General features: G+C 39.1%; 1 protein-coding gene across 2 annotated transcripts; it reads left to right on the plus strand.

The window, feature by feature from the left end:
- Positions 1-428: 428 nt before the first annotated feature.
- On the plus strand, positions 429-25,336 carry CUNH1orf216 (chromosome unknown C1orf216 homolog). Of its 2 annotated transcripts, none has more exons than XM_089686323.1 (2): positions 429-677; positions 21,269-25,336. In XM_089686323.1, the coding sequence occupies exon 2, from the start codon at positions 21,298-21,300 to the stop codon at positions 22,138-22,140; it is 843 nt and encodes a 280-aa protein (XP_089542449.1). In that variant the 5' UTR covers positions 429-677; positions 21,269-21,297; the 3' UTR covers positions 22,141-25,336. The 2 variants fall into 2 exon arrangements, with proteins under 2 accessions (XP_089542449.1, XP_089542450.1); XM_089686324.1 differs by lacking the exon at positions 429-677 and adding an exon at positions 18,541-18,600.
- Positions 25,337-27,081: the final 1,745 nt, after the last annotated feature.

The raw sequence follows: 27,081 nt of genomic DNA on the forward strand, positions 1-27,081 counted from the left end.
TACAACATGCATTAGTAGCAGGGGCGGACTGACCATTCGAGCACTCGGGCACTGCCCGAGGGCCCGGGGTCAGAAGGGGGCCCCATTAGATGCCCCTGGTACCTTTCATTGGCTTTTTCATAGGCTTTTTTGGGTGTGGGCGAGGACACAGGGGCCCCATGATCCCCTATTGCTTGGGGGCCCCATGAGTTGTCAGTCCGCCCCTGATTAGTAGTGTGGGGAGGGGGTGCAGTTCTGTGTCCTCGCCCTGGGTGCTGTCCCGGCATTGGTCCCTAGGAAGGACACAGTAGGGGTTAGCTCAGTAAATGGTTAATGTGCAGCAAAAAAAGGGGCCATGACACAGTAAATGGGGTGGATTTGTAGAATAGTATAGGTCCTGTCTTCTAAGCAGTAATCAACCAACTCCCATCATGTATAACCTACAGCAGTGTCTGTGCTGATGCCAGGAGCAAACCCATAACAATGACTACTGAGGAAATGACGAGCGCCAGGAAAGTGATCGCCTGTCAGCTGTCAGTGTATGAGCTGGAGCTGCCTCTTCCATGACTCCGCTCCAGAGGAAGTGTGCAACCATTGACGCTTTCCTGTCTCTGCCAACGAAAACCTTTCCCTTCCTACAGCTGGAGCAGGAGGAGCAGCCTGCATTCCGAGCACAGGGGACACCAGCCAGCTACACGGTAGGTGACAACACCACATCTGCTGCTTCTGCACAGCTGCTGTCCTTCCGACGTTGTCAGGGCACAGGGGATTCATTCAGGGACCATGGCAGTGGCTGATGTACACAGTTCTGGGCTCTGATGTAGCCATGCTTGTGTTTACCTGATCATCAGGATGTGGAGGATCCTCGGATCCTGTATACATTGCCTGCCTCCATAGTCATGAGTTTGGGCGCATTTTAATGAAAACGAATTGACACAGCTCAATTATTCATATATTCTACCTTTGTGTAAATAAAATGGGTATATATATATATATATATATATTACAAGGAGGTATCTAGATATTAGATACAAGAATTATTTGTTCCTAGCACAGCTTTAATATTTATTCATATTTTCTGCATAAGTGCAAATACAATTAAATCAATGATGTTTTATATCTAAATAATTATATATATATATAAACTCATTGATTTCATTTTATTTGCACAAATCTAGAAAATAGGAATAAATGATATATATATGTATGTATATATATATATATATATATATATATATATATAAAATTATTATTATACAGTATTTATATAGCGCCAACAGTTCACTCAGCACTGTACATTACAATGGGGGACAATACATAAGACAGTACAATAACAATACAGTGCGATACACAAGGGGTTCGAGGGCCCTGCTCCTTGGAGCTTGCAATCTAGGATATATATATATATATTACAAGGAGGTATCTAGATATAAGATACAAGCAGGTCACAGCACATAGAGCATAATTATTTGTTCCTAGCTTAGCTTTACTATTTTTTCATATTTTCTACATTTGTGCAAATAATAAATGAAAATACATATATATATATATATATATATATATATATATATATATATATATTACAAGGGGGTATCTAGTTATAAGATACAAGCAGGTTACAGCACACAGAGCAAAATTATTTGTTCCTAGCTCAGCTTTAATATTTATTCGTATTTTCTACATTTGTGCAAATAAAATGAAATCAATGGGTATATATATATATATATATATATATATATTTATTTATTGCAAGACGGTATCTATATATAAGAGGTTACAGTACACAGAGCATAATTATTTATTCCTAGCACAGCTTTAATATTTATTCATATTTTCTACATTTGTGCAAATAAAATGAAATCAATGGGTATATGTATTTATTGCAAGGCGGTATCTATATATAAGAGGTTGCAGTACACATAATTATTTGCTCCCACGAAAGAATGATCAAGCAGCCAGCCTTTTTATTCACTGAGCTGCTCTATGCAGTAGGAATAGTAGTATATAAATACATTGTCTTTCCTTAGCTTACTGAATCAGTTCAGAAGTACAATTATGTGTCTGTATTATTATTATTATATTATTATACAGGATTTATATAGTGCCAACAGTTTGCTCAGCACTTTAGAATATAGCGGGAGACAATACAGCAACCATACAGTTCAATACAAGAGGGTCAGGAGGGCCCTGCTCCTCGGAGCTTACAATCTAAGAGATTCTATTATATTTAGGATGCAGGGTCCAGAATTGTGTTCCGCATATAGTAGTGTGCTCACGTCCTATGTATGTACAATGTGGAGATTCAAGGACATCATATTGCTGCCTGGGTATTATGTCTGTTTTACAGCTAGACAGATTTGAGTTGCACATGCAGCATGGCGCAGAATCTGTCCATTCTTACATAACATGACGTGAATACCTTTGCTTTGTGCAGAAGATGAAGCGATTCCAGGCAGCAGTGTACATGCGGCACACACAGCTAGGACTGCAGGAAGCTGTACATCTACTGGTTGCTGTCCTTCAGCACCACACAATCAGCACAGGAAGGAGCCACCCCTTCCTTCTGTATACAGGCTGAGCTGGGCTGAGCTCTGTACTGGAGAAAATCAGAACCTACATCCTGCCTGAGTGGAGAATAAATGAGGCATGGTACATGTGTAGTTAACATCAAGTGGAAGCAATTATAACATACAATACAATCTGAATCTCTGCACAAACTGTCAGACATGAATCCTGTATAATAATAATGTATCTGAACTAGATGTGCCACTTCATCCCTTTAAACCTGAACACACATTGATTACACAGGTTCTGTGGCTGATTAGGGTGGTAATTAAACTCACTTAGTGCCTTCTCTGCAATAAATCAGCCACAGGACCTGTGTAATTAATATGTGTTCAGGTTTAAAGGGATAAGGTGGCAACCCTAATCTAAACCTCATGTAAAGCTCTGCACAAGCTGTCGGCGCTATATAAAGACTGTATTACCCACTTAAAGTGGAACCGCTCTGCATCTGAGCACCACAAACCAAAGATGCCATTTAATTCATTTTTAATATTTAAAGCAAACTCCCCCATCCATCCATGTCTCCATGCTTTATTTTGCTGAGAAATCATTTTGAAAAACACCCCTCTAGCACTTCTGGCAGTGGCCATCTTGAAAAAGAGCAAATGATTCATGTAGCAATTACTTCCTGGAATCCATCTGCCCTTAGCTCAGGTGTATGTGAGCTGAGAACCCTCCTTCTCCTAAAGACGGCTGGGATGTATGACATCATTTGCCTAGACATGGAAACCAGGAAGTAACTGAAGAAATGTTTGAAAAATTTTTAAGTAAATATGATATACTTCCTGTCTATTTACTAATTCTAGCAGCATAAGGGTTAAAAATATTCCATGTTTATTGACAGATTGACAGAGTGAAGTTCCGCTTTAAGCTCCAGAAGTTTTACTCCCAGGGCATTTTTTGCTATTGGGCACTGTACTACTTTAACTGCTAATTGCACATTCATGCAACGCTGTACCCAAATGATATTTAAATCTTTTTCTCACACCATCTTTGGTGGTATTTGGACAACACTGGGTTTTTTATTTTTTATAGTAAAAATGAAATATAAATGAAAAGAGATGAGAGAACGGACATCGCTCTAAACCGACCCTGGGAGCCAGATGTGATACATGTAGGATGGCCTCAGCCACCGCTCTTTCCACACCTACTGACGCGTTTCCACCCACCAAGGCTTGACCATAAAGGCGAGCGCAATAAACAAAAAAAGCCCGAAAATTTTGAAGAGATTATATTTTTAACTTTCAGCTATAAAACATATCTGATAAAAAAAATAAAAAAAATAAATAGAATTTCTTCGTAAGTTTAGGCCAAAAAAGGATTCTGCTACATGTCTTTGGGGGGAAAAAATCCCAATAAGTGTGTATTGATTGGTTTGTGTGAAAGTTATAGCATCTACAAAAGATGGTATATACTGTATACTGGAAGTTTTATTGATTTACTTTATTCTACTAATAGGGGTGATTAGTGACCTATAGTGGGACTGTGATAGTGCGGCGGCCAATCTGACCCTAACTGACACTGGGTGGGAACTGACACTGACATCTCCAGTGACACTAATACAGAGATCAGTGATAATACTACAGTGAAGGTAATAAGTATTTGATCCCCTGCTGATTTTGAATGCTTGTCCACTCAAACCTTAATGAATTGGAGAGGATCTGCCAAGAGGAGTGGGCCAAAATCCCTCCTGAGATGTGTGCAAACCTGGTGGCCAACTACAGGAAACGTCTGACCTCTGTGATTGCCAACAAGGGATTTGCCACCAAGGACTAAGTCATGTTTTGTGAAGGGGATCGAATACTTATTTCCCTCATGAACATGCAAATCAGTGCATAATTTGTTAGACATGCATTTCTTTTGAAGTTTTTGTTGCTATTCTGTCTCTCAGTGTTACAATACACCTACCATTCGATTTTTAGACTGATCATTTCTTTGTGAGTGGGCAAACATTCAGAATCAGCAGGGGATCAAATACTTATTTCCTTCACTGTATACACTATCACTGTACTAATTACACTGGCTGGGAAGGGGTTAACATCTGGGGGAAATCAAAGGGTTAACACGTGTAATGAGTACTGCTTTTACTAAGAGATGTGACTGTAAAACAGCCACATCTCTGCTTTGTGTACAGAGCCATGGGTTGTTAGTAAAAACAGGGCTCTTTACTGTGTACGAAGCTAATCAGCAGTTCTCGGTCATAAATCATTGGCCGGGACCTGCTGAGCAACTTGTGCTGTAACGAATGACAGCGTGCCCGCTAACCGGAAATGCTGGCTCATGTACTTGTACGTGATCCATCGCAGAATGGCCGCCGTGCTGCAATATATCTACATGGGGCGGCCCGTTAGTGGTTATAATAATAATGTACTTGAATGTCACGTAAAGCACTTTGCAAACTGTTGGCTCTACATAAAGTCTATCATAATAATAATACATCAGAACCACGTGTAAAGCGTTGCACAAACTGTTGGTTCTACATAAATCCTGTATAATAATAATACATCAGAACCACGTGTAAAGTGTTGCACAAAATGTTGGCGCTATATAATGACTGTATTATAATAATATTACATCCGAATGTCACTTAAAGCACTTTGCAAACTGTAGGCGCTACATAAATCCTGTATAATAATAATATATCAGAACCACGTGTAAACCGTAGCACAAATTGTTGGCGCTATATAAATCCTGTATTATAATAATAAATCAGAACCACGTGTAAAGCGTTGCACAAACTGTTGGTGCTATATAAATCTTGTATAATAATAACACATCAGAACCACGTGTAAAGCGCTGCACAAACTGTTGGTGCTATATAAATCTTGTATAATATTAATACATCAGAACCACGTGTAAAGCGTTGCACAAACTGTTGGCGCTAAATAAAGACTGTATTATAATAATATTACATCCGAATGTCACGTAAAGCACTTCGCAAATTGTTGGCTCTATATATAGACTATTATAATAATATTACATTCGAATGTCATGTAAAGCACTTTGCAAACTGTAGGCGCTACATAAATCCTGTATAATAATAATATATCAGAACCACGTGTAAAGCGTTGCACAAACTGTTGATTCTATATAAATCCTGTATAATAATATATCAGAACCACGTGTAAAGTGTAGCACAAACTGTTGATTCTATATAAATCCTGTATAATAATATATCAGAACCACGTGTAAACCGTAGCACAAATTATTGGCGCTATATAAATCCTGTATAATAATAATATATCAGAACCACGTGTAAAGCGCTGCACAAACTGTTGGCACTATATAAATCTTGTATAATAATAATAATATATCAGAACCACGTGTAAAGCGTTGCACAAACTGTTGGTTCTACATAAATCCTGTATAATAATAATATATCAGAACCACGTGTAAACCATAGCACAAATTATTGGCGCTATATAAATCCTGTATAATAATAATATATCAGAACCACGTGTAAAGCGTTGCACAAACTGTTGGTACTACATAAATCCTGTATAATAATAATATATCAGAACTATGTGTAAAGCTTTGCACAAACTGTTGGCGCTATATAATGACTGTATTATAATAATATTACTTCTGAATGTCACGTAAAGCACTTTGCAAACTGTAGGCGCTACATAAATCCTGTATAATATTAATATATCAGAACCACGTGTAAAGCGTTGCACAAACTGTTGGTGCTATATAAATCTTGTATAATAATAATACATCAGAACCACGTGTAAAGCGTTGCACAAACTGTTGGTGCTATATAAATCTTGTATAATAATAATATATCAGAACCACGTGTAAAGCGTTGCACAAACTGTTGGTTCTACATAAATCCTGTATAATAATAATATATCAGAACCACGTGTAAACCGTAGCACAAATTATTGGCGCTATATAAATCCTGTATAATAATAATATATCAGAACCACGTGTAAACCGTAGCACAAATTATTGGCGCTATATAAATCCTGTATAATAATAATATATCAGAACCATGTGTAAAGCGTTGCACAAACTGTTGGCGCTATATAAATCTTGTATAATAATAATATATCAGAACCACGTGTAAATCGTTGCACAAACTGTTGGTGCTATATAAATCTTGTATAATAATAATACATCAGAACCACGTGTAAAGCGTAGCACAAACTGTTGGCGCTATATAAATCTTGTATAATAATAATATATCAGAACCATGTGTAAAGCGTTGCACAAACTGTTGGTTCTACATAAATCCTGTATAATAATAATATATCAGAACCACGTGTAAAGCGTTGCACAAACTGTTGATTCTATATAAATCCTGTATAATAATATATCAGAACCACGTGTAAAGTGTAGCACAAACTGTTGATTCTATATAAATCCTGTATAATAATATATCAGAACCACGTGTAAACCGTAGCACAAATTATTCGCGCTATATAAATCCTGTATAATAATAATATATCAGAACCACGTGTAAAGCGCTGCACAAACTGTTGGCACTATATAAATCTTGTATAATAATAATAATATATCAGAACCACGTGTAAAGCGTTGCACAAACTGTTGGTTCTACATAAATCCTGTATAATAATAATATATCAGAACCACGTGTAAACCATAGCACAAATTATTGGCGCTATATAAATCCTGTATAATAATAATATATCAGAACCACGTGTAAAGCGTTGCACAAACTGTTGGTACTACATAAATCCTGTATAATAATAATATATCAGAACTATGTGTAAAGCTTTGCACAAACTGTTGGCGCTATATAATGACTGTATTATAATAATATTACTTCTGAATGTCACGTAAAGCACTTTGCAAACTGTAGGCGCTACATAAATCCTGTATAATATTAATATATCAGAACCACGTGTAAAGCGTTGCACAAACTGTTGGTGCTATATAAATCTTGTATAATAATAATATATCAGAACCACGTGTAAAGCGTTGCACAAACTGTTGGTTCTACATAAATCCTGTATAATAATAATATATCAGAACCACGTGTAAACCGTAGCACAAATTATTGGCGCTATATAAATCCTGTATAATAATAATATATCAGAACCATGTGTAAACCGTAGCACAAATTATTGGCGCTATATAAATCCTGTATAATAATAATATATCAGAACCATGTGTAAAGCGTTGCACAAACTGTTGGCGCTATATAAATCTTGTATAATAATAATACATCATAACCACGTGTAAATCGTTGCACAAACTGTTGGTGCTATATAAATCTTGTATAATAATAATACATCAGAACCACGTGTAAAGCGTAGCACAAACTGTTGGCGCTATATAAATCTTGTATAATAATAATATATCAGAACCATGTGTAAAGCGTAGCACAAACTGTTGGTTCTACATAAATCCTGTATAATAATAATATATCAGAACCACGTGTAAAGCGTTGCACAAATTGTTGGCGCTATATAAATCCTGTATAATAATAATATATCAGAACCACGTGTAAAGCGTTGCACAAACTGTTGGCGCTATATAAATCCTGTATAATAATAATATATCAGAACCACGTGTAAAGCGTTTTCTCAAATTGTTGGCGCTATATAAAGACTGTTATAATAATATTACATCTGAATGTCATGTAAAGCACTTTGCAAACTGTAGGCGCTACATAAATCCTGTAACATAATAATATTATATCTGAACTGTACATCTGTATTGTATCCGTGTGACAGTATCAAGCACTGACAGTCTTCACCCATAAACTAATAATTTGATTTGAACCTTCAGAATGCGACTAGTATTTCCACAGTGTGTTATTTTTTAGTATCCAGACATTTGGACATACATAATCCTCCCTCATATCACCCACCCATGCTTCTTAGATAAACTATTATTTTTTCTTACAGTAAAGGGTAACTCCACTTTCCTGAAAAAAAGATATAGCAAAAAAAAAGAACAATAATAATAATAATAATACAGCAAATACAATTTCTAGACATGCCATTTTGTAATGTTTTGTTCTTATAAATTACCTTTCCTTTTCAATCTGCAGCCACTGTTATTTTCTGTAAAATTCAGTGTAGTATGGCAACCTGGAGAAGTTTTGTGCTGGTGTACAGAATGCCCCTAAAAGTGTAATTTCCTGCTTGTGTGTTTTTCCCAGAACTCCGCACTAATCTGATAAGTCAGAATTTAGGCACCCTCTGCAATAGCAATTTCAATTTTGGTGAGATACTCCTTAGGGGTTAAATTTTTCTAAATGAATGCAGACCCTGCAGTTTTTTTTTCATTAAAACACTGAGAATGCTTCAAGTGATTATAATGCACCAGTCCCTCCCATTCAGAACCTAAATTTATAAAGACATTTTTTTTTAATTTCTTGGATATGTTTTATAGCAAAAATATTGGGTTTATTTTTCAAAAGTGACAGTCTTTTTTTGTTCATAGCACAAAAAATAAAAAACACAGAGATGATCAAATATCACCAAAAGAAAGCTCTATTTGTGGGGAAAAAAATGACAAATTTTATTTATATACAGCATTGCATGACCTTGTAATTGTCAGTTAAAGTAACGCAGTGCCATATCGCAAAAAATGACCTGGTCAGGAAGGGGGGTAAATCCTCTGGAGGGCAAGTGGTTAAAATCCCTGCAAAGAGCAGTGATCACCCAGAGGGGATTATTTTTTCTCTACAAAAGTGTAATTACTCTTAAAGCAGTATTAACCACTTGCCGTCCACCTGCTGTTTATAAACGGCAGGACAGTGGCACTCCAGGAGCGGGTTGCCGTTCATAAACGGCACCCGCCATTTCTAGCTGTGCGCGCTCCCTGGGAGTGCGCAGCACCGCGGTCCGGTGCCCGCTGTGTCCTCCGGACACAGTGAAACGCAGATCGTCGGACGGGACCTCTGTAAGAGGTCCCGATCATGTGATCGCTGATTGGCCAATCAGTGATCTCATGCAAAGTAGTAAGCAAGATGTCACTTGTGACATCATTGCTTACTACGTGTGAAATCTGTAAATGATCACAGAGGTCACATGGTACAAGGCTATTCACAACAGCCTTGTACCATGTGACAAGCTGTGACCAATCATAGCTCACTCAGTAGTTCTCAATAGCTGCAAGAATGCAGACAGAGAGAAAGAGAAATGATTGCTTTTACATCCTATATGGGTGTAAAAGCAATCACTGTAAAAAAAAAAAAATCTTCATCACCCCCCACAAGTAGTACAGTGTCACCATGGTGACACTATACTGCAAGGGTGACAGTATGTAAAAAAACAAAAACATAAATAATAATATAATAAAAAATTAAATAAAAATGTAAAAAAAGTTTAAAAATTATAATTTTTGGTTATAAACTAATTTGGCTTACTTTTTTTTTACTAAAAAGATAACAGAATACATTTTGGCCAAGATTTATGATGAAAGATTATTTATATGCAAAATTTTATAAGAAAAACACCTTTTTTCAAACTTTTTGGACGTTTTAATTTACATAGCAAAAAAAAAATAAAATCCCAGCGGTGAATAAATACCACCAAAATAAAGCTTTATCTGTCTCAAAAAAATGGTAAAAAATTCATATGGGTACAGTGTTGCATGACCGCGCAATTGTCCTTCAAAGTGTGATAGCACTGAAAGCTGAAAATTGGCCTGGACAGGAAGGGGGTAAAACTGTCCGGACAGGAAATGGTTAAACCCAAAAACAAACTTTTATTATATTGCAGTTTACCAGTTCTTAGATGTGATGGCTGCATTCGTTTTCTTTTTAGGCTTTCATTCTCTTATCTTACCTGGTGATCATGCCAAGTTAGTATGTTGTTTTTTCAAAAGAGCAAACTCTTGTAGATGTAGCAGTTAGAGGGGTGAGACAAACTATTTACCACTGACAGGGGTACTTACAATGATCTCAAAAGGAAAGCAAAACTGTTGCTGTAACTGCTTATAAAGTGTGAGCTGGAATTTGACTTCAATTTATTTATTTATTACAGGTACTTATATAGGGCTGTCAATTTACACCGCGCTTTACATATATATTTTATACATTCACATCAGTCCATAACCCTCAAGGGGCGTACAATCTTTGGTCCCTAACTCACATTCATACATACACATACTATGGACAATTTAGACAGGAGCCAATTAACCTACCAGCATGTCTTTGGTGTGTTGGAGGAAACCATAGTACCCGAAGGAAACGCACGCAGGCACAGGGAGAACATGCAAACTCCAGGCAGGTGGTGGCATGGTTGGGATTTGAACCAACAACCCTAGTACTGCCAGATGGAAGTGCTAACCATTTAGCCACTGTGCCGCCCTAATTTGTTAGTATATTTAAAGTGTTACTAAACCCAGAACGGTAAAATCAGTCTGTATATGCAGTAAAGTGTGATTGTTATACTCACTGTGGAATCTAAGGGGTTATTCCTCCACATTATGTAAAAACGCTGTTTGACCCTGTCTTCTCTGATCCTCCCCTTCTTCTACTGTCCCCAATCCATCTACTGAAGAGACTCTCTTCACATACTCAGTTTGGTGTTTATTGCTAGAGATGGTTATTTTTTGGGGGGGAGGGCACATATCTGTGATCAGCACAGGGCCAATCAGAACTGTTCAGACAGAGGGTAAGGGGTCATGCAGCCTCATAGGACAATCAGAGGAGAATGAAAATTCCTCCTACAAAATTAACCAGTGTTCAGCCAGACACTGATAGAAGTCACAAGACTGCTCTAACTGCTGATGACAAAAGGTATTTAGCAGTTTATATTTACTAAAATAATTGCACTTCCATGTTGTGTGTACTGTGGGAGACCAGATATAGTGAATGCAGGGTCCTGGGTTTAGTAACACTTTAATATCTGCTAGTACATCTAATACAACCCCTCCCCCAGACTAACAATACTGTTGATCAAATCACTGTGCTCTTTCCAGCACTCTAATACAGGAGGTGTGCTACTAGCCAGATCACCAGGTGAAAACAAATGGAAAAAGCCTAGAACAATAAAACTAATGTAGATCTAATGATTGGTAAGCTGCAATACATCAAACTTTTGGTTTTGGGTTTAATACCGTTTTAAACACTTGTCATTCTTTATCTCGCCCTTTCCATTTTTCTTCCCACTGACCCTAATACTTACCTATTTCCTAAAATAAAATATTTTAAATAAACCTGTCGCTTTGCCATTTCAAGTCACAGTAATGGCTCCATCACACCTGCAGCAGCAATTGCTGCCCCTCTGAAAAGCAATCTGCGGTGGCTCAGTCCCGCATCCCCACTCCCTCCTCATTGGCTGTGATTGATATTAGTGGCAGCCAATGGCTCCTGCTGCTGTGTCTCAGCAAATGAGGAGAGAAAGTCACAGGAGAACTGTTGCTCTTGTGCACATTGCTGGATTGAGATCAAATTCAGGTAATTTTTTTTTTTGGGGGGGGGCTGTGAGGGGAGCTGTATACTGAAGGTGTTTTACCTTCATGCATAAAACACATGAAGGTAATAAACATCAGCATTTAGAACCTTTATTCAGTCTTAGCCTCATCTGTCTTTCTAATCTTAACCTTTAATCTAGGCCTTAAAGTCTTACTAAACCCAGGACCAGGGGCGGACTGACTATTCAGAAACTCGGGCACTGCCCGAAGGCCCGGGGTCAGTAGGGGGCCCCATGAGATGCCCCTGGTACCTTTTTCATAGGCTTTTTTGAGTTTGGGCAAGGACACAGGGGCCCCAGGATCCCCTATTGCCCGGGGGCCCCATGAGTTGTCAGTCCACCCCTGCCCAGGACCCTACATTCACTACTGTATATCTGGTCTCCCACAGTACACAGAACATAGAAATGCAATTATTTTAGTAAACAGAAATTGCTAAATACCTTTTCTGATCAGAAGTTAGAGCAGTCTTGTGACTTCTATCAGTGTCCAGCCAAGCACTGGTTAAAGCTTGTAGGAGGCATTTTCATTTTCCCAATTGTCCAATAAGGCTGCATAACCCCTGACCCTTTGTCTGTACAGCTCTGATTGACCCTGTGCTGATCACATGCACTCTGCTAAGAAAAAAAAAACCCCTCTAGCAATACACACCAAACTGAGCATGTGCAGTTTGCCCCCAAGTCTCTGTTCTATCAGCAGATGGATTAGGGACAGTAGATCAGAGAAGACAGGAGCAAACAGCCTTTTTACACAATGCAGAGGATTAACCCCTTAGGTTCCACAGTGAGTATAACAAACATGTTTTACTGCATATACAGACTGATTTTACTGTTGTGGGTTTAGTAACACTTTAAGCTTTCACACTATCTCTGACTCTAAACATAACAGTCTTTAAATCTTAATAACCTTTAAAGTGTATCTAAACCCAAAAACAAACATTGATAGTACTGCTGCTTATTGGTCCTTAGATGTGGTGGCTGCATTCATTTTCTTTTTTCACACTTTCTTTCCCTATTATTGCCTACTAATCCTGCCTGTTGCACACTTCCCGTCCTAGGATGACAGCCATAGCAGGGAACAATGCTAAGGCAGTCCAGAGGCAGAAATGCAGGACATTATTAGCTCACAAGATTTCTGGCTAGATGAACAGCTATTTATTTCCACTTGTAGAACAGATATAATAAAACACTGATATCAACAGTATATTTAACAGACCAAAAGGGAGCAAATATGAGAATTGTATTGTTAGAGTTTACATACAATCTAACCTAGTTAACCAATTGCCCTCCAGAGGATTTCCCTCCATTACTGACCAGGCCATTTTTTGCGATACACTGCTGAATTGCTTTAACTGACAATTGCGTGGTCATGCAATGCTGCACCCAAATTAAATTTATGTCCTTTTTTTTCCACAAATGGAACTTTCTTTCAGTGACATTTGATCGCCTCTGTGCTTTTTATTTTCTGTGCTATAGACAAAAAAAAGACCAACAGTTTAAACAAAAAAACCCATTATGATTGACTTTTTGCTATAAAACATATCCAGCAAAAAAAAAATTTCCTCATAAATTTAGGCCAAAATGTATTCTGCTCCATGTCTTTGCTAAATAAATATCCAAATACGTGCAAATTAATTGGTTTAAGTGAAAGTTATACCGTCTACTAATGGTAGTATAGATATTTTTTTTTATACTAGTAATGGTGGCAATCAGCGACTTATAGCAGGACTGCGGCGGGCATTCTCATACTGGGGGAAAACTGACTAACTGTCACTGACATCCAATACAGTGATCAGTGCTAATAAAAAGCACTGACACTGTACTAATGACACTGGGCAGGAAGGGGTTAACATCTTGGGCGATCAAAGGGTTAACTGTGTGCTGTGTGTGTTTTACTGTGTACTGTGTTTTACTATGGAGACATGCTGCTTTGTATTGCTCTGCTATGCTGAGCAATACAAAGCAGCATGCTGGTGCTGACAGGGGAGAGAACTGTATTGTTTACATACAGACCGCTCCACCATCAGTGTTCCTCGGAGCAGGGGCGGACTGACAACTCATGGGGCCCTCAGGCAATAGGGGATCATGAGGCCCCTGTGTCCTTGCCCAAACTCAAAAACCCTATGAAAAATGTACCAGGGGCATCTCATGGGGCCCCCTACTGACCCCGGGCCCTCGGGCAGTGCCCGAGTTTCCAAATGGTCAGTCCGCCCCTGCCTTGGAGATCGCCAGGTGCCGGCTGGGAATCTCCATCTGGGACCCAGTGATCAACAGCTGTAGCCGCCAATGGCTACCCAGAAACACAAAATCACGTATATTTTGATTTTGCACAGCCCCACTGCCCTGTAGCTGTAGTTCTGCTATAGGGTGGTCGAGAAGCGGTTAATCACAAAAAAATTCATTTACATGAAATTTCAAACTATCAACTGAATACTCCCATTAATTCTTAGCTTACTGGGTCAATACATTGGCATTAAAAACAGTCTTTTCTACGAGAGGTGCAAGCAAATCTGAATACGACTGGTATATGTGGAGAATGTTAAGCTATTTTTTTACTGACACTTTATTTATTTATTTCAGGTACTTATATAGCGCCATCAATTTACGTAGCGCTTTACATATATATTGTACATGCACATCACTCCCTAACCCTCAACGGGCGTACAATCTAAGGTCCATAACTTACATTCATACATACACATACTAGGGACAATTTAGACAGGAGCCAATTAACCTAGCAGCATGTCTTTGGAGTGTGGGAGGCAACCGGAGCACCCGGAGGAAACCCACGCAGGCACAGGGAAAACATGCAAACTTCAGGCAGGAGGTGCCGTGGCTGGGATTCCAACCAACGACCCTAGTACTGCCAGGTGGAAGTGCTAACTGTTAACATATAAATCTTTTTTGTTGACCATGCAGAAGGCTGTTTTCAGGCAAATAAATCAATAAAACCTACCTTGAAGTTTCTATCAAAGTAATTGCATTCGTGGATTGCAGGTTTCATTGGTCGGTTTGGTCATTTTTGTGATTGACAGCTGGGAGAAAGTAATTACAAATTGCCTGTAAATTGGTCACCAGTTGTCTCAATAGGAAAAGAATGTTTTGAACACTCCCCCCTACTCTAAAATAATCTAGAATATGGAAGTGTGCCTATACAGTGCATTTTGAATCTATCCGCAGTTTATGCCAATAATGTGTATTTAGGGTTGTGCGCTAGTTTTTGAACATTGCTTAGGGGTGATACCTTCTGTTTTTTCTCTTTGTTTCAGGCACATTAGTTGTGAATTCAATATTGGCTGACTTGGGAAAGTAACCCACGTGTCTAATAGAGTACTGCAAAATGCATTCACCCACAGCAGACAGCTTTCAATTGTTTTGCATTGTCTTGTTAACCGCTTGCAGTATATTGCTATATTGCTACAGGGCGGCATGGGTGCGCCAAATCACGTATATATACGTGATCACGTATATGCGTAGTTTTGCATTTCTGTGTAGGGGGTGTGTGCACCCTACCTGCGCTGCCATTCGTGGCTGCGGCTGTCAATCACCAGGTCCCGGCCTGGGTCCTCGACGATCGAGGAGCATTAGCGACTGGGAGAGAGAACTGTATGTAAACAATACATCTCTCCTTTGTCAGCTCCTGCACACTGCTATGCATGGCTGTGCATAGCACAGCCATACAAAGCAGTGTGCTTACAGTGAAGCACACGGTAAAACAGCACACAGTTAACCCTTTCATTGCCCCACATGTTAACCCCCTCCTGCCCAGTGTCATTAATACAGTGTCAGTGTTTTTTATTAGCACTGATCACTGTATTGGTGTCACTGGGGATATCAGTGACACCAAGTCAGTTTCCCTCAGTGTCAGAATGACCACTGCAGTCCTGCTGTAAGTCACTGATTGCCACCGTTACTAGTAAAAAAAAAATCCCAGTATATATACAGTGAGGAACAGAAGTATTTGAACACCCTGCGATTTTCCAAGTTCTCCCACTTAGAAATCATGGAGTGGTCTGAAATTCACATTGTAGGTGCATTCCCACTCTGAGAGACAGAATTAAAAAGAAATTCAGGAAATCACATTGTATGATTTTTAAAGAATTTATTTGTCTTGCACTGCTGAACATAAGTATTTGAACACCTGAGAAACAGCAAGAATTCTGGCTCTCAAAGACCTGTTACTGTGCCTTTAAAAAGTCCACCTCTACTCAACTCATTAATCTAGCTTAAGCTCTTAAAAGACACCTGTCCACCCCACAGTCAGTCAGACGCCAACTACTACCATGGGCAAGACTAAAGAGCTGTCAAAAGACACCAGAGACTGGAGAGGGCTATGGGGCAATTGCCAAGCAGCTTGGTGAAAATCGATCAACTGTTGGAGCAATTGTTAGAAAATAGAAGAGGCTAAAGATGACTGTCAGTCTCCCTCGGACTGGAGCTCCATGCAAGATCTCACCTCGTGGGGTATCACTGATGATAAGAAAGGTGAGGAATCAGCCCAGAACTACAAGGGAGAAGCTGGTCAATGACATGAAGAGAGCTGGGACCACAGTTTCAAAGGTCACAGTCGGTAGAACACTACACCATCATGGTTTCAAATCATGCATTGCACGGAAGGTTCCCCTGCTCAAGTCATCACATGTCCAGGCCCGTCTAAAGTTTGCCAATGACCATCTGGATGATCCAGAGGAGGCATGGGAGAAAGTCATGTGGTCAGATGAGACCAAAGTAGAACTTTTTGCTCTAAACTTCACTCGTCTTGTTTGGAGGAAAAAGGATGAGTTGCATCCCAAGAACACCATCCCTACTGTGAAGCATGGGGGTGGTAACATCATGCTTTGGGGCTGCTTTTCTGCGAAGGGGACAGGACGACTGCACTGTATTAAGGAGAGGATGAATGGGGCCATTTATTGTGAGATTTTGAGCAACAACCTTCTTCCCTCAGTCAGAGCATTGAAGATGGGTCATGGCTGGGTCTTCCAATATGACAACGACCCGAAGCACACAGCCAGGATAACCAAGGAGTGGCTCCGTAAGAAGCATATCAAGGTTCTGGAGTGGCCTAGCCAGTCTCCAGACCTAAATCCAATAGAACATCTTTGGAGGGAGCTGAAACTCCGTGTTGCTCAGCGACAGCCCCGAAAACTGACAGATCTAGAGGAGATCTGTGTGGAGGAGTGGACCAAAATCCCTGTTGCAGTGTGTGCAAACCTGGTCAAGAACTACAGGAAACGTTTGACCTCTGTAGTTGCAAACAAAGGCTTCTGTACCAAATATTAACACTGATTTTCTCAGGTGTTCAAATACTTATGTTCAGCAGTGCAAGACAAATAAATTCTGTAAAAATCATACAATGTGATTTCCTGAATTTTTTTTTAAAATTCTGTCTCTGAGTGGGAATGCACCTACAATGTGAATTTCAGACCCCTCCATGATTTCTAAGTGAGAGAACTTGCAAAATCGCAGGGTATTCAAATACTTCTGTTCCTCACTGTACCGCCATTTGTAAACACTATAACTTTCATGTAAACCAAGTAATTTCCAGGTATTGGGATTTTTTGTAGCAAAGACATGTAGCAGAATACATTTTGGCCTAAATTTATGATGAAATTTGCTTTTTAAATTTTTTTTACTAGACATATTTAATAGCAAAAAGTCAAAAAAGTTTTTTTCTCAAAATTGTCGGTCTTTTTTTTTTATAGCGCAAAAAATATAAAACACACAGGCGATCAAATACCACCGAAAGAAAGCTCTATTCACGGAAAAAAAGCACGGAAACGTTAATTTGGGTGCAGCGTTGCATGACCACGCAATTGTCAGTGGTTAATGTTTATTTATTAGAATGGCTTACCTGTATCCACAAAAAAGCTTTAGAAAAGCCAAAAATAAAAATTACATTTTCTATTTAGCTGTAATATAGCCCAAAACACATTCCTTGTGGATACTGGCTCAGACTATTTTCCATGTGGTTCAATACAAAGCCAAAGCAAGACTATTTTTGCTCTTTTGTGTCAATCTCTTTGCAATGTCTTAGGGCTCATGTACACTGCAGCTGTTAAACTGACGTTTAGGAGCTTTTCTGCATTTTTTTCAGCAGCCCCTGAACTCTCCCTAATGTTTTCCTAGGTTTCCGTGTACACTATATCATTTACAGTCGTTTACAGGCAGTTGAGTTTACAGTTGTTTTTTTTAACTCACCAAACTTGCGTTCAGGAGTAGATTTTACCAGCATTTTAAAGCCAAACGCTAGTAAACGTGGTTAACCGCGTTTATAAGCGTTTGCATTTAGAAGCATTTTTTAACTTTTCCATATCCAGATGTTGTTCAGAGCCTTTTTTTCATCATTAGAAATGCATGCAAAGCGTTTTTCATGTATTCAAATGGACCTCGTACACCAGTGCAGTCAGTTCCAGGTTTCGGGTGAAGGAAAAAATGGTAGAACGTGCCGCATTGTGCTCATGATGGAATCCATAGTGAATACAACCAGATAAGACAGGTCATCTCAACACATACTGCTCTCTCTGCTTCTGCTCTCTCTATTTCTCTCAAAATGTCTGAAATAGTTAATTATTTACTATTTTTCAGTGCATTCTGGACATTTGGAAGGTCTCCTGAGGTTATCTTTTAAAAACGCTTCTGAACGCAAATGTGCATAAACACGGTATGCAAACGTGGCTAAACTAACGTTTTTTTAACCTACCTTTGCCAGCAGTCAGTTTCCATCATTCAGAAGAGTTTCCAAATGCCCTGTGAACATGAGCCCTAAGGGTCTATTTTTTTAAGTGGTACCCCAACACATTAAAGCAATGCACATGCATTTCAGCACACTGCAAAATACCATTGGATCTATTTCTTCGGTTAAGGGAAACAATTGGAAAAACAGTGTGAGGAAGTAAAAAATAGCCCAAAGAGTGAGGGAATAAAAATAACAGGAGCATTTTAAATTATAAAAAATAATGTCAGATTTTGTCATATCTAGTTTCATGTTTCCTGGGAAACATGTTATTGACATGTGTATGCAGCATGTGATAAATTCTTTACTATCCCTCATACAAAATGAAGGATTTTAGAAAGGATAACATCTTTAGATAACAGAAACCCCCTTGTTGTAGGATTAGTGACCTTTTCTAGTTGGGGAGTGTCAAAGATCCTTGTGGCTATGACAAAAACAAAGGTTCCTTTTATAAATTTGATCAGAGACGCTATTTCTGTATCCTAATATTCATGTGACTTTCACATTAAAGGCTAAAAAGTATCTTCTGGAAAATAACTGTTTGATAGTCCTAAATAAACACATGGAACACAAAGCCATTCTAATGGAAGTCAGGCGGAACAGTTCAAAGGCAACTTTGTATATTCTAGCTCCGAAATCACTTTTAGCCAAACATTATCTGTTCATAGTGGTTTTTATTATGTTTGGGTATCATGTACTTCAAATTATAATTTTGTTGTATACACCATAATCGACACCTAGTAAACAATGTTGTTCAAATCAGCAAAGTATCAGTTTGTTATCTCTTCTACCAATACATTTTACTGATATATATATTGTATATATCTGAACAGAAAGTGAGTTACTGCTTATTTACAATAAATAGGTAGTCTTTCAAAAACCACCTTTCCTTAGTTTTGTCAAACTGGTCAAATTAGAATTACAAAAAATGTAGATGTACTATCTCTCATTGCCAGTTACTGTCTCTAGGGCTAATTAAGAAGAACTGAAAACAACCATGTGCAGAGAAAATGTTTCCATCTTTTAAAAAAAATCATATGCAGGGTAGCTGACAGAGTTGTGGTCAAGATGCAGGCTGTGGTCACAAAAAGAATTAGCAGAAAAAAGCCATGGTCAGAAACTAGCCAGGTCAGCAATGGAAAGTCAAGGTAGAAACAGGTCCAAGACAGGCTGGGTCAGTAACAGGCTGAAAAACAAAGACAGGTTCAATGGCAAGCTGACTAAGCAAGGGTATTCAGTGTAATAGCAGGTCCAAGGGTAAGCTGGGTCAGTAACGTGAAGGCAGAGTAGCAGGGACATTTTTACCACAAGGCAAACAAGGCATTTGCCTACGGCGGCATATTTCAGGGGGGCAGCACAGCCCCCTGAAGAAGGGACACATGTGGCATGGGGACCAGGTGGGATCCTAGAGAGGTTGCTGGCTGCTTGATGGTGTATGCAGAGCCTGACACTTGTTCCTGGGGATGTTCACAGCTGCGAAGGTGAGTGTCGTTCTCGACAAGGGGGGGGGTGTTAGTGGAAGGCTCTCAGGCGGGGGGTGGGCAGGGGTGTGGTTGGTCAATGTCAGGTTCTCTCCATGGGGTTTTTGATTTTTGTGTTGCCTATGGGAACCTAAATACATCACTGCAGAGTAGAGGTAGGCCAAAAGACAAGTTGAATCAGCAACTGATAAGCAAATAACAAGAACAAGTCCAAGATGAAGACCACCCAGAAAATTCTTAGCTCAACTTTGCTCCTTAACCAGTTTCCAACCGCGCTATAGCCAAAGGACAGCTACAGTGCGGTTGTGGAATCCTGGGAGACATCCATGGACGTCATTCCAGAACCCACCCCCCTGTGCACCCCCAGTGGCACGCTGATCACGGGCTACGGTAAACTGCCAATCTCTGCGGCCTTTTACCACGTGATCAGCTGTGTCCAATGACACAGCAGATCACCAGGTAAATACAGTTGCCGCTTCTCGGCTGCGCTTTCCTCACGCTGTCACTGAGAACCAGCAGTTGTCAGCAAAGGGATGTCCCAGTAGTGCCAACCACCATATAACATATGTACTTTCTACACAAACCATTTTGTAACTTAGTGTTAATAATATTTCATTTACATCTCAGTCTGCAGCCTCTTTTTTGTTTTAACTGTTGAAAAATTCAGGGATCACTGCCTAGAGGTTTTCTATATACCATAAGTGAACAGAATACTCCCAGAAATGTAATTTTCTGCTTGTGTAATTGATTTGCTGCTTTCTTCAATATAATACAAGTTAACATTGAGGCATCCCCTACATTAATTTTGGTGAGATACTCTCTAATACCTGTCATCTGTTAAAAGGGACACAATTTTGGTCATTTCATCATTAGAACAATGACTTTGCCCAGGTGTTTACACTGAAATCAGTATAAGAAATGGCATGGTGAAATAAACAATTATCTGTTCAGAACAGAGCAAGGTAAAAATCTGCAACAAAGTATTTTAAATCATTGCAATATATACAGTGCACCTAAAGAGGATTTTTTTTTCAACAAAACTAGAGTTACACTTTAAATGACAATGTACTCATGTACTCAAAAATCTAACTTCCATCAATTTGTTGTTTGCCCAGATAAAAGACAAAGAACGGACTTGTCTGAGATGTTTGCCATACAGAAATCTGAGGCCTGTGCTCATCAGTCTCCATTTTATGAGCCAAAGTCTTTGGGAAGCCTTCCATTCGCCAATGTGAAGGACAGAAAGCAGGATACCAACTTTAATATTCTGGAGGAGGCCTACGATAAAAATGAAAACTGGAGGAAGGACAAGAGGGAAGGAGATGACAGAGAAGAAAAACTTAATGAGGAAGAGGACCAACTAGCTGTAGAAGACAATAGGACCCATCAAAAGAAAATAGCGATGGCACAATTAAAAGTAGCCAGGTCTGAAGGGATTAGTTTGTCTTCGTCAGAGGAAGAGGTTAGGAGCCCACCTGAAGGTGCCGAAATTATGCAGCTAGGAGGGGATACACCTAAAGATAAACCAAGTGGCTGTAATGAATGGGCCAGTTCACCACTAGAAGACAATGGTTATGCTAGCAGTTCACTTAGCATTGATAGTCCTGACAGTATCACTATTGACGCATGGGATGATGATAATACATCAGTCCCAACATCCACACAACAGGAAGTACCTGAAATAGAAAATTCTGATGATGAGTCCTCAACAGATTCAGAATCCCTTACACAAACACTAACAGAAGCCTTCCAAAGTTTGCAGGACAAGGAGAAACTAAAGGAATTAGAAAAGGAAAAACATCATGCACAGTTAACCATGTATAGACGGCTGGCTCTCCTGAGATGGATCAGAGGCCTCCAACAACGGGTTAAGGATCAGCAGAACAGGCTTCAAGAAAGCTTTGACACTATTCTTGACAACCGCAAAGAGATCTTGAAATACATCCAGCATGGCTACAATAAATCACCTACTAAAGAAGCAGCATGAAAGCTTTAGAAGATATAACTTATACCTCTTCTACATCATTTAACTACATCTCTCATCCCAAAGTTCTTTTGACCTTTAGACAAAGAACAGAGAGAAGACAGTCCACACAAATGAAGGAAAGCAAAGAATAGATGGATCTTTGTCATCCTGTCAAAATAATAATGTCTTCTATGGTAGCTTATATCTATTTCATCCAGAAATAACACTAGTTATTAATTATTAGTGTTTATTCATTTTTGTTGCAATTTGCAGACCATAACAAACTGTAAAATGGTAAAGAGTCCTAAATGTCAAAACTGTTTCATCTGTATTGTCGAATACATGTAAAAGGAGTAAAATAAGCAGTAAATTCACACAAGGGATCTATTTTCCAAAAAGGCATGTATTGTCCTCAAACAAAGCTTTTCAGTGTGTGAAACAGCTTGTCCAGAAGTGTGTTTAGTGTATGTCTTGCCTACTGTCTTCATTGAAGGAAAGTCTCGAGCTGAGTGCAAAGTAAAATGTATTAGCAAGATCCAACAGACAAATATACTAAAACATATGAGTTCGATTATTTTATATGTCATATAATTTTTATTATTTATATGTTTTTATATTGCTGGAGAATAATATGCAAGGTAAGGAAAGCATGTCTAGTATATAGCTGTGATCTTGTTCAAATACAAGAAAAGTTATCACAGAAGACGAATCAAAGATTCAGGCAGTCAGAAGCAGATTAGATCTTTTGCATTTAAGTTGGGTTCTTTTCTTATTAATAAAGTACTTAGAAGCAGGAGTACCCAAAAAGTTTGCTTTATCTCCAAGAGAAAATGACTGTTATAGACATGAACCTAAATATTTTAGAGCTTACGCAGAACTCTAACAACCATTTATTTTGGGCACTAACCCACCTTTTAAAAATAGCTTCCTGCATATCCTAGGAGGCTTCAGGTTGCTGGTGACAACATTCACCACTTAGGTTGGGCAAAAAGGTAAATAAAAGTGGAAGAATTGAAATATGCCCAATGGATCTAGAGGGTGGTTCTATTTAAGTATATGTAAAGCCAAAATTAACGTTTAACACTTTAGTCCTGGCACTTCCTTTTATGTGTGACAAAGCTCACCCACTGCCTTACATTGCAGGGGTGGCATTGTCAACCTGCTGTGTGTCTTCGGGCTGCCCGCAAGACTTTTTACCTAATAGGAGGGGGATAAATTTAAAACCTGGGACAAATGAGTGAAATTAGTGGAAGTGTCACCTTTATGAACGCTCTTTCCAACCTGCCACTCAAGCCAGTTCCTTCAGAGGCATAAAAAAAATATTTTTATTTTTTTATAAAATCAAAATATTTTAACATCAGGGAATGCCTTGTCTGGATATATTTAATTTTCAAGGTATTGGGCTCGCATATGCACTAATGGTTTAATATTTTCCAGACAAGTCAACATGAGATTTAGTATTTAAATATTTTAGAATATAATGACTCTTCCTTGATTTCTTCTTTAAATGGTTTAGCAGTGATCCTCTCAATGATTGTATGAACTACGTTTATTGATAAGAGCACTAGAATACCTATGGCTCTTTTTTACTTTATTAAGTAAGGTTTCATTCCTATCAAGGTTGAAAAAAATACAGTACCATAGACCAGGGATGTCAAACTTAATTTCATCATGGGCCATATCAGCATTATGGTTGCCCTCAAAGGGCTGGTTGTATCTGTAGGACTATGTATATCTGCTTATTATCATATTAAATAATTGCTGATCCATTATTGGTTTTAGTAATAACTTAAGATTTAACCTGTGGAGGGTGGGTGCAGTCTGAAAAAAAGGGTCACACACCGTTGGGATCATCCACAAGAAACTTTTTGGAGACTGCTCAGATAGAACATGGTTCTGCCATGGTGTTCTGTCTGAGCAGTCTCCAATAAAGTTTCTTATGGATAATATCAGTGGTATGCAACCTTCCCTTTCAACTTGCATAGATCTGTATTATTCTCATAATTATTATAAGCAGATGTCCAATGCACCACCTTTCTTATATCAGATACCAAGAGCCCCCCACCATGAGAAGTCAAGAGTCAGAAGGAGCTCTGTGCTCCTCTCTGCTGCTGACTGCTGGGACGGGGCAGAGACAAGCCTCTCCGTGGCTGCACAGAGAAGCACAGGATCTGGTGGAGGAGTTCTGTCTTTTTGTCAGCTGTTGACAGTAGGCAAGGTGGGGGCAGAGACGAGATGCATGCCGCAGCTGCAGAAGAGGTGCGAGGGCCACATTAAATGGCCTGGTGGGCCAGATTTGGCCCACGGGCCTAGTGCTTAACACATGTGCCATAGACCATCTCATTTACCCAGCTGATACATATTTTACTGTTTGGCTCTAAACAGCTAGATGCTGCTCCTTATCCTACCATAGACATGACATCTGAGCCAAGATTGAACCATTAGGAACAATCCAAGGGCTGATACTGAATGATTGCTATGCATTATCTCTCACAGAAATGTTGAAACTTTTTGGGAAGTCTCTGTGCAAGCTTTCTATTCTATGCCTCCATGGGTTTTCCACGAACACTTCCATCTTCATAGTCAGGTAAACAGATCATCGATAATTTCATCATTTGCATTCACATTTAGCTGCGGAAGAATGCAAATAACTATAACTTGAAAAAAAAAAGCATACAAAGCCTATATTTTAATTCACCCTCCATGGCAGAAATGCAAAAGTCCCTAATTATGCTGGCAATGAAATTGCCTTTCTGCTAAATTATTTTAAAATAACTTCAGTTCATTAGCTACAAATATCTATAAAAGTTTGAAATGTATGGAAAAAAAGCCATGTTACTTCTTACAACCAATTTAACGTGTATTTTTATGGTTGTAGTGAGACATGGGAACCTACTGTAAAGGACATTGTTGCAAAAGGTGTCACAGACAATCCCAGTCTGCTTCTATCACAGTGCTGAACAATCATTTTATTCTTTGTTCTTTTTTTTCCCAAAATGTTGAATAACATGTCCATCTTTGTTGTCAAATAAATCACATATTTCCATTACCCTATGATATTACTGGGGATTGTAATTCTTTAATCTTTTACAAATGTTAAAATTTAACATATTAAAACATGTAAATTATTTTATGTACATCACTTGTAAATGCAGTAAGAATATTAAAGTATAATAATGTGTCTTGCATAGTAATAAAATTATGATCAAAAATGGTAGCAACTATGTGGAATCAATTTGTCTAAATATGAGGTTATGGTTGTACAGTACCTATAGATCGAACTTTTAATGAGCTCCTAGGCTGGCCATACACTATACAATTTTCTTACAATTTTCTGTCCAATTTCCTTTAGATTTACCTTCAACTATGTAGTGCAAGGGCCTGCCTAATTGGATACAATTGAAAGTCTTGTTTACCTTTGACCTCATATTATATCGTTTTTGATAAATCTAAAGAAAAAGAAAAATTCTCAAGAAAATTGTATAATCTATGGCCAGCCTTAGACAGAGTAGTAGATAGTAAAAAAAACTGACAAGCGTTAAGCCTTTAAAGGGCACTTGTATTGGTTTTCAGTCTTTGGATAACTGCTATGCAATATTTCATTCTTACCAGACTAAAAGAGAAATATTTTGTAAATGTTACTGACAGGGGTGTATTTACCACAAGGCAAACAAGGCATTTGCCTAGAATGGCATATTTCAGGGGGGGCAGCACTGCCCCTTGGAAGAAGGGGCGGAAGTAGGGACACACACGGCATGGGGACCTGGTGGGTTCCGAGAGATGCTGTGGGCTTCACGATGGTGTGTGCACAGCCCGACTCTCGTTCCTAGGGATGTCCGGAGCTGTGAAGGTGAATGCCTTTCTCTCTCTCACCATGGGGGATGGTGGTTGGTGTATGGGGGGGGCAGTGGTAGTGGAAGGCTCGGGTGGAGGGCAGGGGTGTTCTTGGTCAATGTCAGGCTCTTTCTGCGGGAAGAGGGGGGGCGGCGCCAATTTTTGTGTTGCCTAGGGCAGCACAAAAACTAAATACACCACTGGTTACTAACCATAATAAGGAAAAAGAAACCACTGTATGTATAAACACTATACATTCAGTTTAAGGTAGCAACGGCTCTTATACAGTGAGGAACAGAAGTATTTAAACACCCTGCGATTTTGCAAGTTCTCCCGCTTAGAAATCATGGAGGGGTCCGAAATTCACATTGTAGGTGCATTCCCACTCTGAGAGACAGAACTTAAAAAAAAAATTCAGGGAATCACATTGTATGATGTTTAAAGAATTTATTTCTCTTGCACTGCTGAACATAAGTATTTGAACACCTAAGAAACAGCAAGAATTCTGGCTCTCAAAGACCTGTTACTGTGCCTTTAAAAAGTCCACCTCTACTCCACTCATTAATCTAACTTAGTAGCACCTGTCTGAGCTCTTTAAAGACACCTGTCCACCCCACAGTCAGTCAGACGCCAACTACTACCATGGGCAAGACCAAAGAGCTGTCAAAAGACACCAGAGACAAAATTGTGGACCTCCACAAGGCTGGAAATGGCTACAGGGCAATTGCCAAGCAGATTGGTGAAAATAGATCAACTGTTGGAGCAATTGTTAGAAAATGGAAGAGGCTATAGACGACTGTCAGTCTCCCTCGGACTGGGGCTCCATGCAAGATCTCACCTCGTGGGGTATCACTGATGATAAGAAAGGTGAGGAATCAGCCCAGAACTACAAGAGAGGAGCTGGTCAATGATATGAAGAGAGCTGGGACCACAGTTTCAAAGGTCACTGTCGGTAGAACACTACACCGTCATGGTTTCAAATCATGCATTGCACGGAAGCTTCCCCTGCTCAAGTCATCACATGTCCAGGCCCGTCTGAAGTTTGCCAATGACCATCTGGTTGATCCAGAGGAGGCATGGGAAAAAGTCATGTGGTCAGATGAGACCAAAGTATAACTTTTTGGTCTA

The sequence above is a fragment of the Staurois parvus genome, unplaced genomic scaffold (assembly GCF_062004578.1).
Source record: "Staurois parvus isolate SC_StPar_1 unplaced genomic scaffold, SC_StPar_1.0 ptg000394l, whole genome shotgun sequence".
NCBI lineage: Eukaryota > Metazoa > Chordata > Amphibia > Anura > Ranidae > Staurois > Staurois parvus.

Bases quoted from the DNA above. Each gene is read 5' to 3' on its own strand.
- CUNH1orf216 (XM_089686323.1), top strand. From the start codon at position 21,298: ATGTTTGCCATACAGAAATCTGAGGCCTGTGCTCATCAGTCTCCATTT.